Genomic DNA, 15,055 nt, shown 5'->3' on the forward strand with positions numbered 1-15,055 from the left:
AACGCTTCTAGAAGGCTAAAATTACATTCACATTTTGGTCAGACAAAACCTCTGCCTTCAAAATTTTCTAATCCAAGGCCACAAAAACACCCCCCTCAAAAGTCCTCTCAAATCTTCCTTGGGTAACAGAGTTTTTAACTTTTTATATTGTGCATTTCAGTGGTAATTAAAAGCATGATTATGTTCTGCATGGCAAATGATTATCCCTCTTTTTCAGTAGTCTGAGAATCAACAGAATCATGAAATCAGATTAGATTCGCGGTGTAAGTACCATGACTCGAACTCATTGAGCCATGAATTAATGTCTTTACTGATTTTATCCAAAGTGTTGTCTACTGGTTGTAGCTTCATGTTCTTGATCAGTCTACCAACAGTGTACATAATTCGTGACTTTACCTTCTTGGCATCTTCTTTCTTGAGTCGAGTGAAAATCATTAAGTATTATTTTTGCTTTTCCCGGAAAAGTTTTTACTGAAATCTTTGCTTTAAGTATATGCAGTAGATGTACAAGCTTCGCAATCACTAGCATGGAAGTATCCACTATTTTTTTTTTTAGTTCTGGTACTGTTATTTGCAAGACAAAATTTTATTAGAAAAAACAAAAAACTATATAACACTTCATTTCTCACTTCATCTTTTGGACGTCCAGTATTTAATTTTTTTTTTTTCAGTTTTGTATTTGGTTGATTTAAAGATAAAAGAGTTATTTTTTCTCTAGATTCAAAGCTTTAGAAAATATTTGCATCGGTTATTAATCGGTGGTTGGAGACTTAGTTACGCATTTGCTTTTGTGAGTCAGGGCAAATAGTTTTACTTCAACTACCAAAATTCTTTACCTTCATATGAACCATTCATAAAACTACTTTCTTGCTATTGTTCCTTTCTTAGAATTGGGGTCTTTGCTAATAAAATGACAGAACAACAGAAGGTTGGAATATCTCTTTTTAGAAATTTCCTATATTCTAATGTACATTTTGTTATTGCTGTTAGAATTATGATAAATTTCATACTTTAATGGTTGCTTTTTTCATCCTATACGGCAGGGAGAATACTCTACCCTGGTTCCTGGTTCCTGGTTCCTTATTGCTCACTCCGCAAAGTAAGTTTGCGGGCACTCTATCTCTTTATAGATAGGTGCAAAGCTCCTAAGCTTATTCTTATTATTGTTATTAAGTTTATATTACCTGTGGCTTAAATAAATTAATATCGTAATGAGATTTTCAATCTTTACTTTTATTCCCTTCTACCTTGAAATTAGATAGGATAACACGTTGCTATCATCAGTTTTGGCAACCTATTGTGGTCAGTTTGGACTTCTTAAATTCTTCTTTTATATGCATTGCCCTACCTATGAATGCAGCCAGATCCCTGCTAGGATTTTTCAGCGTACCTCAACTTATGTCTACATTCATTAGCTGCCCTAATTTTGGGCATAAAGATAAATGTTCAGTAGTATCTTCTTCATCTTTGCAAGTCACACAAATTATCTTCAATTTTCCCTTAAAATTTGCTTTTAAGTTGAGCATATTTAACCTTGCTTTCATCACAAGGGATACCTTATCCAGATTAATTAATCTAATATAAGGCAGTGGGCCATTTCCTTTAATAAATCTTAATTTTGTCATTATTTTCTTCTCTACAGGACCTCGGGTTCAGGTTCAGGGGGTGAGGTACAGCCTTTGCAACGGCGCTTCTCAGTCATGTTATCGTTTACATTGTAAGGCATTCGGCATTTCACACATCGCATATGGCTAGTTTATTGCCAAATCTACGTCATCTAAGTACTTTTACAAGAAAGTCCTTCAGTTTCTTCTTGAAAGCCTTAATATCTTCCAGTTTTTGGATGTTTAGTGTGAGCTTATTGTTTAATATTCCTGTGGCATCACTGGAGGGGATGGACGTTACCACCACAAGGTTATTGATAATTTAACCTGAAGAATGTCTTTCCAAACTCCTTTGTCATATTAAGAGCTCTCTGCCCAATTCCCTTCTTCCATATCGTTGTCCAGACTTCAAGATTTAGTTCGTATTGTAAGTTTTCTTTCCCGTTGCAGGCTGAATGGCCTTCTGGCACCATCACCAGGTCCACATTGCCTAAATTACAACACACACATACAAAACTTTTCATCAAGTGTGGTTGTTATCAGATTATTTCCTGGGATTTTAAAAAGGAAAAAAAATATATTTGAAATTAATATTTTGACATTTTTTCCCTTACGGTGCATTTACTAAAAATTCAATCATTTATTTAGTTTTATAAATTTTGAAGATCGCAACTTCCTATATACTGAACTATATATTTTTTTAACTTTTTTCCAAATATTTTACTTTACGATGAAAAATCTTAATTAACATTTTCTATAAAGTCTTTTGAATTTCTGGATCAAAGTTCAGTAGAGTTGCTAGCCATAAACACAAAAGAGCTATTATCAAGAGTTAATTCAATTAATACTAAACATTAAAAATCCTAATACAAAGAGGTAATTAAATAATATTTAATTTTTCAATCATATGATAAAAGTTTTATTTAAAAAGAAAGTGTTTAGTCCTTCAAAAGGATACCAGTAAACTCAACAATACTTTGATTTGGTTGCATAAATGTTCTTAAATGTTTCCCCTACTCTTCTTGGCTCCATTATATCACGAAATTTGGTTTGAAATACAAAACTATCTTCGTCGCTTTGCCCTGAAGCACCAGCTCAATTGATTTGCCGATATCTTCGATTGCCATTGTTGACGTTATGAACTCGTCCAACATGATCTTCTTCTTCATGTAATCTTCAACTAGGCCTGGGAGGTCATCTTTGGGTTTGAAACCTGTATGGATACGATAAAACGACTAAGGTGCATGGAATCCTTAGAATTAGTCTTGTGTAATAGTTTAAGGGCTTTACTAGATCACAATATAATTAATAGTCTATGGTTATATGATAAAAATAAATTACTAATTTATATCATGAAATCCTTAGACTTAGTCTTATGTAATAGTTTAAAAGCTTTACTAGATCACAATATAATTTATAGTCTTTGGTTACAAAAATAAATTACTAGCTTAAATCTAGTCCGGCTACCTAGCCTTACCTCCGTAAAATTCTCCAGTCCATACACGACCATATAGGAGATTGTATGGGTCGAAGGTCACCGTCTTCCCTTGAGCGGGAACTCCAACGACGATGCTCTGGCCTCCTACGGGCTTGCAGGCATACAGGGCAGACTTGATCAAATCGGGGTTCCCAATACACTCGTAAGTCGAGTCGCAGCCACCGTTGGTTTCCGCAATCAGGACTTCGTGGATTGGCTTCCCTAGCTCCTTTGGGTTGATGAAATCCGTTACACCAAGAGTTTTTGCTGCAAATTTGTTGAAGAAATCTGTTACACCAAGAGTATTTGCTGCAAATATGTTGATGAAATCCATTACACCAAGAGATTTTGCTACAAATATGTTGATGAAATCTGTTATAACAAGAGTTTTTGCAGCAAATATAAGATTGTATTGTTAATTTTCACTGATAAAACAGAGGATGCAGTCTTAGAAGTACAGGGTGTCTTTAGAAAAGGTAGGGGATGTATGGATTAGATTTTTATTGTTTGGCAGATATGTTTAGCAAAATGTAAGGAAGCATATTTTGCATTATTGGATCTGGAGAAAGCTTATGATATAGTTGATAGGGAAGTTATGTGGAATGTGATGAGGTTTATTGGAATCGGAGGAAGGTTGTTGCAAGCAGTGAAAAATTTGTTCATAGGCAATAGAGCGTGTTTTAGGATTGGGAAGGAAGTGAGCGAGTGGTTTCCAACGAGAATGGAGCAGAGACAGGGATGTGTGATGTTGCCATAGTTGTTCAATTTGTTTGTTAATCGAGCTGAAATTGAGTTGAATGATCGAGTGCTTGGTAGAAGATTGAAATGGATAGACGTGAGTGATCATGAATGGGAGATAAATCCGTCTTTTTTTGCGGATGATACTGTATGGGTTCCAGACTCGGGGGAAAAGCTGTGTCAATTAGTGACAGTTGGGAGGGGTATGTGAGAGAAGGAAGTTTAGGAGTTAATGCGAGTAAGAGTAAGGTTATGAGATGTACGAAAAGGGAGGGTGGTGCTAGATTGAATGTCATGTTGAATGGAGTTACTTAAGGAATTAGATTAGTTTAAGTACTTGGGGTCTGTTGTTGCAGAAAATGGTGGAGTGGAAGCAGATATACGTCGGTGTGTGAATGAAGGATGTAAAGTGTTGGGGGCAGTGAAGGGAGTGGTAAAGAATAGGGGTTGGGGATGAAAGAATTCTGTATGAGAAAATGATCGTACCAACAGTGATCCGTGGATCAAAGTTGCGAATATAGGCAAAAATGGAATGTGTTTGAGATTATGTGTAAGGAGTATGGCTAGTGCATCTCGATTGCAGGGTTAGGAACGAAGTAGGCGAGGGTGAGAACAGGTGTAAGAAATTAATTAGCAGCTAGGGTGAATATGAATGCGATGAGGTGGTTTAGCCATGTAGAGAGAACGGAAAATGGTCATTTGCAGAAGTAGATTATGAATGTAAGAGTTGATGGGAGAAGTTCAAGAGGGAGACCAAGGCTTGGGTGGATGGATGGAGTGAAAGAAAGTTCTAGGTGACAGGAGATTAGATGTGAGAGGCAAAAGATCGTGCTATAAATATTAATGAATAGCGAGCGATTGTGATGCAGCTCAGATAGGACCTGTTGCAACCTTGCGTCGCCTTAGGGACTGCCGAGTAAGTATATGAAGCTTTATTTTGTGGTGGAATACGGGAGCACCATAGCAGTAGCAACCAAACTTTTCTGTCCCTCATAAGGCAAAGAGGAACTACTAGAAAAAAATCCTCTTTAGGTTTTTTTTTTTTTTTATGTCCACTACCTCCCAAAATTGGAGGAAGTGCCATGTTTGATAGCTAGATTAACTTTTTAAAACTGTTAAGTAACTAGTTATCTTGTGGGTCCTTTTGCTTTTAGTGAAATATTCCAAAGAAATCTCTTTTTAATTCATGGTAATCTGCCTTCCATTAATTGACAATAGTATTTAGTAAATATTATTCAATTAGGCTTTATAAAACTACTTAATATGAATAAATTTAGATAATTTTTTTCTATTTACAATTCATTTATATTTGTTCATAAATCGTAATGATTTTGCTTCCAGTGAAATATAAAGAAAAATCAAATTAAAGATTATATTTTTCTACAAATGGCCTCAACCATCGATAAAATAACTAAAATAAAACTAAAAAAAACAATCATCAATTAGACTTATAGATAAATTCAATAATAGGCCTACATTTTCTAAAAAAAAAAAAAAATAGACCTACTTAGTCAACGTATTTATTATTAAAATGTTCCAGCCGTCCATTATGGGAGACTAACTATTAAAACATGACGAGAACTTAAAAGAAATAGTAAAATTAAGACTCTCACCAATCTCTTTCTTGTCGTTATTAATGTCTATTCCAAAAATCCTCTTGGCTCCCTGGGCTCGACATCCCATGACAGCTCCAAGACCAACGGTTCCAAGCCCAAACACAGCGCAGGTTGAGCCTGGCTTTTCCTGAAAAAAAAAAAAAAAAATAATAATAATAATAATAATAATTACGATTGACAATTTAATATATGGAATATTTAGTCATAAATGTGGGGACTAGGGAGACCATTCAGGAGAAGGTTAAGTTATGGAAAATCCCACAGTACGAATTAGTTTTATTATTATTTTTATTATTATTTTCATTATTAATATTATTATTACTAATATTATATTATTATTAATATTATCAATATATCATCATTATCATTAATATATTATTATTAATATTAATATATTTTATTATTATCAATATATCATATTAATATATCATATAATAAAATCATATTATTAATATATTATTTTATTATTTTATTATTTTTATCTTTATTATTATTTTTTTTATTATTATTATTATTATTATTATTATTATTATTATTATTATTATTATTATTATTATTATTATTATCACACGCTAGGTGGAAAAGCAAGATGCTATAACCCCAAAGTTTCCACCAGAAAAAATAGCCCAGTGAGGAAAGGAAACAAGGAAATAAACAAACTACAAGAGAGGAATAAACAATGAAAATAAAATATTTCAAGAACAGTAACAACACTGAATTGGATCCTTCACATATAAACTATAAATACTTAAAACAGAAAATCCAAGACAGTGGAAGGCCATACTACAGAGGCTACGGCACTACCCAAGTCCAGAGAACAATGGTTTGATTTTGGAGTGTCCTTCTGCTAGTAGAGTTGCTTACCATAGCTAAAGAGTCTCTTCTACCCTTACCAAAAGGTAAATAGCCACTGAACAATAACAGTACAGTTCATGTCATTTAGATAGTTCATAGCTGTAGTTAACAATGTAACAGTTACATTCAGGAACATAAAACAATCTAGTTCATTTAATTTTTCCTTAAATGTTGCAGTTATCTGTTTATGCTGATATTACCTTAGCTATTTTGATAGGCGCGCCATAGCCAGTACTGACGCCACAACTGAGAATGCAAACTTTGTCCAATGGAGCGTCTTTGTTAATCTGCTCGAGAAATAGAAGAAATAAGTCATTAGTATTATTTATTTAATACCCGCTTCTATAACTAGGGGAATTTAAAGATTTTTTTAACTCTAGAGAGACCTTAAGAATGCTAGAGGTTAGCTATAAACATTAAAATATAGACAATCTTTACAGTAGCCCACGTAACGGCAGACATCGTGAGGTTTGAATAACTAGAAAAAATATCCTTTCGTATTTCTATATCACAAGACTGATTTTATTGGATTATGCCGATTCAAGTTTGCAAATACCAAAAAGCCATTATAACCCTTGAAAATTTCCTACACTCCCAACCTCTTCATTATCATCTAATTTTAGCTAGTTATCTATTCAAATTTTTCAATTATTTCTATGTAAACGTGCTGATATTCATAGTATTCATGCCCACATAACGATGAAGTAAACTTTTGGAATTAATGAAGGAAAGGCAATAGATGGTATGATAGCTTTTAAGGAAAAAAATCAGGAAATGTACACAGCGAACTCAACCTAGCAAAATGAAAATACTGTATATCTTTTATCATATTTAGTATTGCATACAAGTAATAGTTTTAAGCTTAACTAATGGCAATGTAGGCTCCTTAATGTATGGCAATTTAGGCACCTTCAAAGTTAAGGCGAGAAATTGTATGGTTTTTAAATAGTCAGGAATAGTAGCCTACACAGCGAACTCAACCTACCAAAATCAAAACACTCCCTTGTGTATCTAGCAGTGTTGCCAGATATGGAGATTTATCCCTAGATTTTGGAAGTCTAATGCGGATATTATGTATAAATTTCTATGGAGAAGAAACAAAAATGAGAAAATCTTAATATTTTTGCAATTAGTTTACTTAGCACTCTATATGAAGCATGGTGAGTAATTTCTATACGAGGAAAGCCTACATGATCAGAAGAAAATATATTTGTGGAAATTGGAATTTTTGAGTTGTTTGGGGGAATTTTTAGGAATTTGGGGGATTTTTTATCATAGGTTTTGGGGATTTTTACACTAACCCATCTAGCAACGCTGGTATCTATTACCCAATTTTACAAACAATAACTTGGGCTTAACTAATCGACAATACTTATGAAATATACCTTCACAACTTGACTCTCATCCACAACAGTGTATTCAGAATAAGTTGAAGTCCCTAAGAAATGGTGGAGCTTCTTCCCCTTGCAAGTCATCCGCGTAGTTCCGTCAGACATGAAACCAACTTTCTCGGGAGGAACCATGAATTTATCACAGATGTTTTTATCTGGAGATTTGCAGACTTGGCATTTTTGGCACTGGGGCAGGAAGATTGGCATTACGTGGTCACCTGTGGAAGAATGTATATTGAAGTAATTTTATTTCTTTATGTATGCATATGCAGTTACGTAATACTGTGCAATACTCCTCATACTTAATGTTTATACTCTAAATACCTAAGAATGCTAAAGCTTCTATAGTTTATATAGGGGTATTTATTTTAAATGTATCTGTTCTAAAATATTTTATTTTTCCTAGTTTCCTTTACTAGCTGGGCTATTTTCACTGTTGGAGCCCCTGGGCTTATAGCATTCTGCTTTTCCAACAACTAGGGTTGTAGCTTAATAATAATAATAATAATAATAATAATAATAATAATAATAATAATAATAATAATAATAATAATAATAATAAACAGATCTTGTAGGTCCTATAGTAGGCTACCTAGGGTTTCCCACTGTGATAGAACAAGGAAGAAGTCATAAAATTCAATTATTTTGTTCAAAAAAGTGCTATTTATACATGGAATTAAAGATATTTTATCTCACGTTTATTAAGAAACTTCATCTATCAGGAAAAGTTTCTCCCGAGGACTTTTTTCCCCTTTGTGATAAAGAAAAGTTTTAAAGAAAAGTAAATGTCTTCCTAAAATGTGCAAGTGGCAGTTATGATTTTGAATATAGAACTACTGAAATTATCATTTATGAAAGTAAGAATAAAGAGATAAGTGTTTGGTCTTATTGCTTTACATAAATCGCCAAAACTAGAGATTATATAGATTATTTACCTCGAAGAATGTCTTCAAGATGATCAATTTAGTAGTATTTACCTCTAAAAATGTCTTCAAGATTATTAATTTAGTAGTATTTACCTCTAAAAATGTCTTCAAGATGATCAATTTAGTACTATTTACCTCGAACAATGTCTTCAAGATGATCAGTTTAGTAGTATTTACCTCGAATAATGTCTTTAAGATGATCAATTTAGTATTATTTACCTCGAACAATGTCTTCAAGATGATCAGTTTAGTAGTATTTACCTCGAAGAATGTCTTCAAGGTGATCAGTTTAATAGTATTTACCTCGAAGAATGTCTTCAAGATGATCAGTTTAGTAGTATTTACCTCGAAGAATGTCTTCAAGATGATCAGTTTAGTAGTATTTATCTCGAAGAATGTCTTCAAGATGATCAGTTTAGTATTTACCTTTAAGAATGTCTTCAAGATGATCAGTTTAGTAGTATTACTTCGAAGAATGTCTTCAAGATGATCAGTTTAGTAGTATTTACCTTGAAGAATGCCTTCAAGATGATCAATTTAGTAGTATTTACCTCGAAGAATGCCTTCAAGATGATTAATTTAGTAGTATTTACCTCGAAGAATGCCTTCAAGATGATAAATTTAGTAGTATTTACCTCGAAGAATGTCAAGATGATCAATTTAGTAGTATTTACCTCGAAGAATGCCTTCAGGATGATCAATTTAGTAGTATTTACCTCGAAGAATGTCTTCAAGATGATCAATTTAGTAGTATTTACCTCGAAGAATACCTTCAAGATGATCAATTTAGTAGTATTTACCTCGAAGAATGCCTTCAAGATGATCAATTTAGTAGTATTTACCTCGAAGAATGCCTTCAAGATGATCAATTTAGTAGTATTTACCTCGAAGAATGCCTTCAAGATTATCAATTTAGTAGTATTTACCTCGAAGAATGTCTTTAAGATGATCAATTTAGTAGTATTTACCACGAAGAATGTCTTCAAGATTATCAATTTAGTAGTATTTACCTCGAAGAATGCCTTCAAGATGATAAATTTAGTAGTATTTACCTCGAAGAATGTCTTCAAGATGATCAGTTTAGTAGTATTTACCTCTAAGGATGTCTTCAAGATGATCAACTTAGTCTTATTTACCTCGAAGAATGTCTTCAAGATGATCAATTTAGTAGTATTTACCTCGAAGAATGCCTTCAAGATGATCAGTTTAGTAGTATTTACCTCGAAGAATGCCTTCAAGATGATCAGTTTAGTAGTATTTACCTCGAAGAATGCCTTCAAGATGATCAGTTTAGTAGTATTTACCTCGAAGAATGCCTTCAAGATGATCAGTTTAGTAGTATTTACCTCGAAGAATGCCTTCAAGATGATCAGTTTAGTAGTATTTACCTCGAAGAATGCCTTCAAGATGATCAGTTTAGTAGTATTTACCTCGATGAATGTCTTCAAGATGATCAGTTTAGTAGTATTTACCTCGAAGAATGTCTTCAAGATGATCAATTTAGTAGTATTTACCTCGAAGAATGCCTTCAAGATGATCAGTTTAGTAGTATTTACCTCGAAGAATGTCTTCAAGATGATCAATTTAGTAGTATTTACCTCGAAGAATGCCTTCAAGATGATCAATTTAGTAGTATTTACCTCGAAGAATGTCTTCAAGATGATAAGTTTAGTAGTATTTACCTCGAAGAATGTCTTCAAGATGATCAGTTTAGTAGTATTTACCTCTAAGGATGTCTTCAAGATGATCAACTTAGTCTTATTTACCTCGAAGAATGTCTTCAAGATGATCAATTTAGTAGTATTTACCTCGAAGAATGTCTTCAAGATGATCAGTTTAGTAGTATTACCTCGAAGAATGTCTTCAAGATGATCAGTTTAGTAGTATTTACCTCTAAGGATGTCATCAAGATGATCAATTTAGTAGTATTTACCTCGAAGAATGTCTTCAAGATGATCAATTTAGTAGTATTTACCTCTAAGGATGTCTTCAAGATGATAAATTTAGTCTTATTTACCTCGAAGAATGTCTTCAAGATGATCAGTTTAGTAGTATTTACCTCTAAGGATGTCATCAAGATGATCAATTTAGTAGTATTTACCTCGAAGAATGTCTTCAAGATGATCAATTTAGTAGTATTTACCTCGAAGAATGTCTTCAAGATGATCAGTTTAGTAGTATTACCTCGAAGAATGTCTTCAAGATGATCAGTTTAGTAGTATTTACCTCTAAGGATGTCATCAAGATGATCATTTTAGTAGTATTTACCTCGAAGAATGTCTTCAAGATGATCAGTTTAGTAGTATTTACCTCGAAGAATGTCTTCAAGATGATCAGTTTAGTAGTATTTACCTCTAAGGATGTCTTCAAGATGATCAATTTAGTATTATTTACCTCGAAGAATGTCTTCAAGATGATCAATTTAGTAGTATTTACCTCGAAGAATGCCTTCAAGATGATCAATTTAGTAGTATTTACCTCGAAGAATGTCTTCAAGATGATCAATTTAGTAGTATTTACCACGAAGAATGTCTTCAAGATGTTCAATTGAGTAGTATTTACCTCGAAGAATGCCTTCACGATGATCAATTTAGTAGTATTTACCTCGAAGAATGTCTTCAAGATGATCAATTTAGTAGTATTTACCACGAAGAATGTCTTCAAGATGATCAGTTTACTAGTAGTGGTAGCTAACTTTTTTTTTTTAAGGTTACATAGATTATTAGCCTGGGAGAATGCCCTAAGATTTAGTAGTACAAACTTTAAATATAGCCGTTACATAAATTATTAGCCTTTGAAAATATCCAAAGATAATCTAATTTAGTAGTAATCTGCTTATTAGAACAAATTTTCTTCAAAGCTCATATTTATAAACAAACGATAGTGACTCTTATGGGATGCCTTAGTGCAAGAGCCCGTGTCTTACTATAAGCAAGGCGTACTAAAACTAAACTAACGAGCGTGACTTAACATTTTTAAACAGTTTAGCGATAAAAAAAAAAGCAACAGAACTCCAACAACCATACGAAGATAGTGCCCAAACAGTTGGAAAATTCACAAACAGTTGGAAAGTTCCTTTTTTGTAGGGGGGTGTATTGAAAAAGAAAAGTGTTAAACAAATGTGGGTGAAAAGAATAAAGATAGTGCACAAACAGTTCCACAAAAAGTTGGAAAATTCTTTTCTTGTGAAAAAATATTAAAAATAAGAAGTGTACTACAACAAATGTGAGTAAAAAGAGAAGACCTAGTGAAAATAAGGAACACACAAAACTAAAAGACACAAGATGCGCCGATGCAAGGCGTGGCCTCGACCTGAACAACCCGATCACTACTGTAGGGTAATGCGTATAAAAGAATAATTTAAGAAGTCCAAACTGACCACAATAGGTTGCCAAAATTGATGAAAGCAAGGTGTTATTCTATCTAATTTCAAGGTAGAAGGGAATAAAAGTAAAGATTGAGAATCTCATTACGGTATTAATTTATTTAAGGCACAGGTAATATAAACTTGATAACGATAATAAGAATAAGCTTAGAAGCTTTGCACCTATCTTTAAAATGACAGAGTGCCCGCAAACTTATTTTGCGGAGTGAGCAATAAGGAACCAGGAACCCGGAAGTAAGCATGCACAACAAGAACGCACATCCGTGCACTTTCATCTAACCTTCTTTACAGAATGTGACTCCAGTTCCAACACTTTCCACAATTCCAGCGGCTTCATGGCCCAAGACAGCTGGGAATCTCGTGTAGGGAAGAATGCCTTTCCAGCCACTGATGTCTGTGTGACATACACCTGTTGCTATGATCTGAAAAAAAAAATCACTTACTTTAAGGTCTGCTTTTCTGGTCCTATACAGCAGGGGAACCCCACTCTCTACAGGACCTTCAAAGTTATTTCATCATGTTCGTTTGAAAATTATTTACTCTAAGGACTGCTTTTCTGGTCCTATACATGAGAGAAACCCTACTTTCTACAGGACCTCCAGTCATTTTATCATGCTCGTTTGAATATCATTTACTTTAAGGACTGCTTTGCTGGTCCTATACAGCAGGGGAACCCTACTCTCTACAGGACCTCCACAGTCATTTTATCATGTTCGTTTGAAAATTATATACGTTAAAGGCTACTTTTCTGGAAAAATAACTGGAGATGCCCTGACCCGGATTAAGGGAAGCCAGACTTTTACCCTTCAAACTGTCAGTTCATGATCCTCCAAGTTAATCTCTGTCACTGTATTGGAATTTGTAGTCAGTTCTATTCAGACCTTTGTTTAGAGACAGTAACCATTATTGTGCTTTCATTAGCGATGGCTCCTTCCTGTGCTGCTCTTGGTTGTACGAAAAAAAATCAGTTGCTGCCTTTAGGCAAAAGTCAGTAACAACAGTTGTCAGATTATCACAAGCTGTGTTCAGTGTCATCCATAGACGGCTATAAAGGTCAACGATTTTACTGTAGTTCATTATTCCAAGGAGTTTGTAACTGATTCACCAATAAGTTGAGCTACAAGTTTAACATTTTTTTTTTTTTTTTTTTTTTTGATAAAGCATCACAGGAAGGGACCATCGCTAATAAAATAGCACAAGAAAACAGTTATCGGCTATAAACAAAGGTCTGGGTAAAACAGACTAAGTACCAGTACGCTGTCGGAGGATTAACTTGTGATCGAGATTTGACAGTTTGAAGGGGTGAATCTGGCCAAACCCTGCCCTCACGGGTTCAGGAAAGAATTCTGAGTCAGGGCATCTCCAGTAGTATTAATCCTCCTAGGGTCATATACAGCAGGGGAACCCTAATCTACAGGACATCCATAGTCATTCTATCATGTTCGTTCGAAAGCATTTAACATTTCACACGATATTACTGCATATTGCTCGTTTATTGTTAAATCATCACTATAGAAGCCCTTTGAGAAGAAAGTCCTCAGTTTCCTCTTGAATGCCTTAGTTATGCTTATAACTTTGCTGAAATATACGTTAGATTATCCGCCATTCACAAATTGGTTCAGTTTACATTATAATATAGTATGAAATTCTGTTTTCTAATGAATTTATTTTAAGATTAATAAAATGCTTGCATTGATTAAATTAACTATCATGCAAAACAAAAGCTCAGTTAATTGTATATATGTTGCCTTTTCCAAAGAACACTTTTCTTAACGGCTATCATCATCATCTACACCTATTGACGCAAAGGGCCTCTGTTAGATTTCGCCAGTTGTCTATCTTGAGCTTTTATACCAGTACTTCTCCACTCATCTACTCTACGCTTCATAGTCCTCAGCCATGTGGGCCTCTGCCATCCAATTCTTCTAGTGCCTTGTGGAGCCCAGTTGAAAGTTTCGTGAACTAATCTCTCTTGGGGAGTGCGAAGAGCATGCCCAAACCATCTCCATCTACCCCTCATCATTCTCTGCAAGTCTACGTTTGAAAGCTCCGCCGATCAAACTCAACGATTAGGAAAATCGTTCCGCAAACTGGTCACAGCTGGAATAAAACTTATAGAACCGTTACTAACCTTGATGCGGACTTCGTGGGCCTTGGGGGCTTCCACTTCGATTTCTTCGATCGACAAAGGTTGTTCCTTCTCCCAAGCAACGACTGCCTTGCATCTTATAACCTTTAGAGAAGAAGAAGAGTACTCATTAAAAATTTTAAATTATATTATATTCGTACTGATTAATTACCTCCGCCAACGAAGTTGGAAGAAGGTTATGTTTTACTCACTGATATCCGATATCTTTCCCTTACCTGTCCTTTGGTAGTAGCCATTATTACAGTCAGCGAAGATTCACTCTCAAGTTTCTCGTCAGAAACTGCAAGTCAGGAGACTTATCGGATAGCTTTTATAGAGGAGTGAATCCGGTTTTCGTTATTTCTACCCCCACCCCCTCTTAGACAGTCACATAATGGTACTTCATTATACTTATCAAGAGTACTAAACGCCCTCCTCCAAGACAGTGTCACATAATGGCACTTCATTATACTTATCAATATTACTAAAAGGTTTCCTGAAAACAGTCGAGTTTGCTGACGTCAACCTGATTAAGACTTTTTCCAAGGATTGTTTTTGGAGATGATGATTGATCGTGACCACAATCTTAAGACTGATAAGACTTCCAAGCATCAAAACTTTTTTTTTCTTTTTTATCAGTGCTTATAATAAGTGTGTTTACTCCTTTGGTAGTTTATTTCCTGTTTCCTTTCCTCACAGGACTATTTTTCCCCGTTGGAGCCCTTGGGCTTGTAGCATCATGCTTTTCCATGTAGGGTTGTAGCCTGGTTAATACTTAAGGCTCCCCCAAACCCCCCATCCTTAGCTCACAAAGATAGTTAGATTGCAGCGACCAAAGGAACTAACTTGAGCGAGACTTGAACCACAGTCTGGCGATCACCAGTCGGGGACGTTACCATATTGGCTACCACAAGATGTACGAATTTGAACAGAAT

General features: G+C 34.4%; 1 protein-coding gene across 1 annotated transcript; it reads right to left on the reverse strand.

Moving 5' to 3' along the window:
• Nucleotides 1–2,518: 2,518 nt before the first annotated feature.
• On the reverse strand, nt 2,519–14,527 carry LOC137656755 (alcohol dehydrogenase class-3-like). The gene is made up of 8 exons (XM_068391015.1): nt 14,357–14,527; nt 14,124–14,225; nt 12,273–12,414; nt 7,676–7,899; nt 6,491–6,577; nt 5,433–5,562; nt 3,082–3,348; nt 2,519–2,817 (listed from the first exon to the last, which is right to left on the reverse strand). Exons 1-8 carry the CDS (start codon nt 14,375–14,377, stop codon nt 2,636–2,638), a joined length of 1,155 nt encoding a protein of 384 aa, XP_068247116.1. The 5' UTR covers nt 14,378–14,527; the 3' UTR covers nt 2,519–2,635.
• Nucleotides 14,528–15,055: the final 528 nt, after the last annotated feature.

Source organism: Palaemon carinicauda, chromosome 17 (assembly GCF_036898095.1).
Source record: "Palaemon carinicauda isolate YSFRI2023 chromosome 17, ASM3689809v2, whole genome shotgun sequence".
NCBI classification, from domain to species: Eukaryota; Metazoa; Arthropoda; class Malacostraca; order Decapoda; family Palaemonidae; genus Palaemon; species Palaemon carinicauda.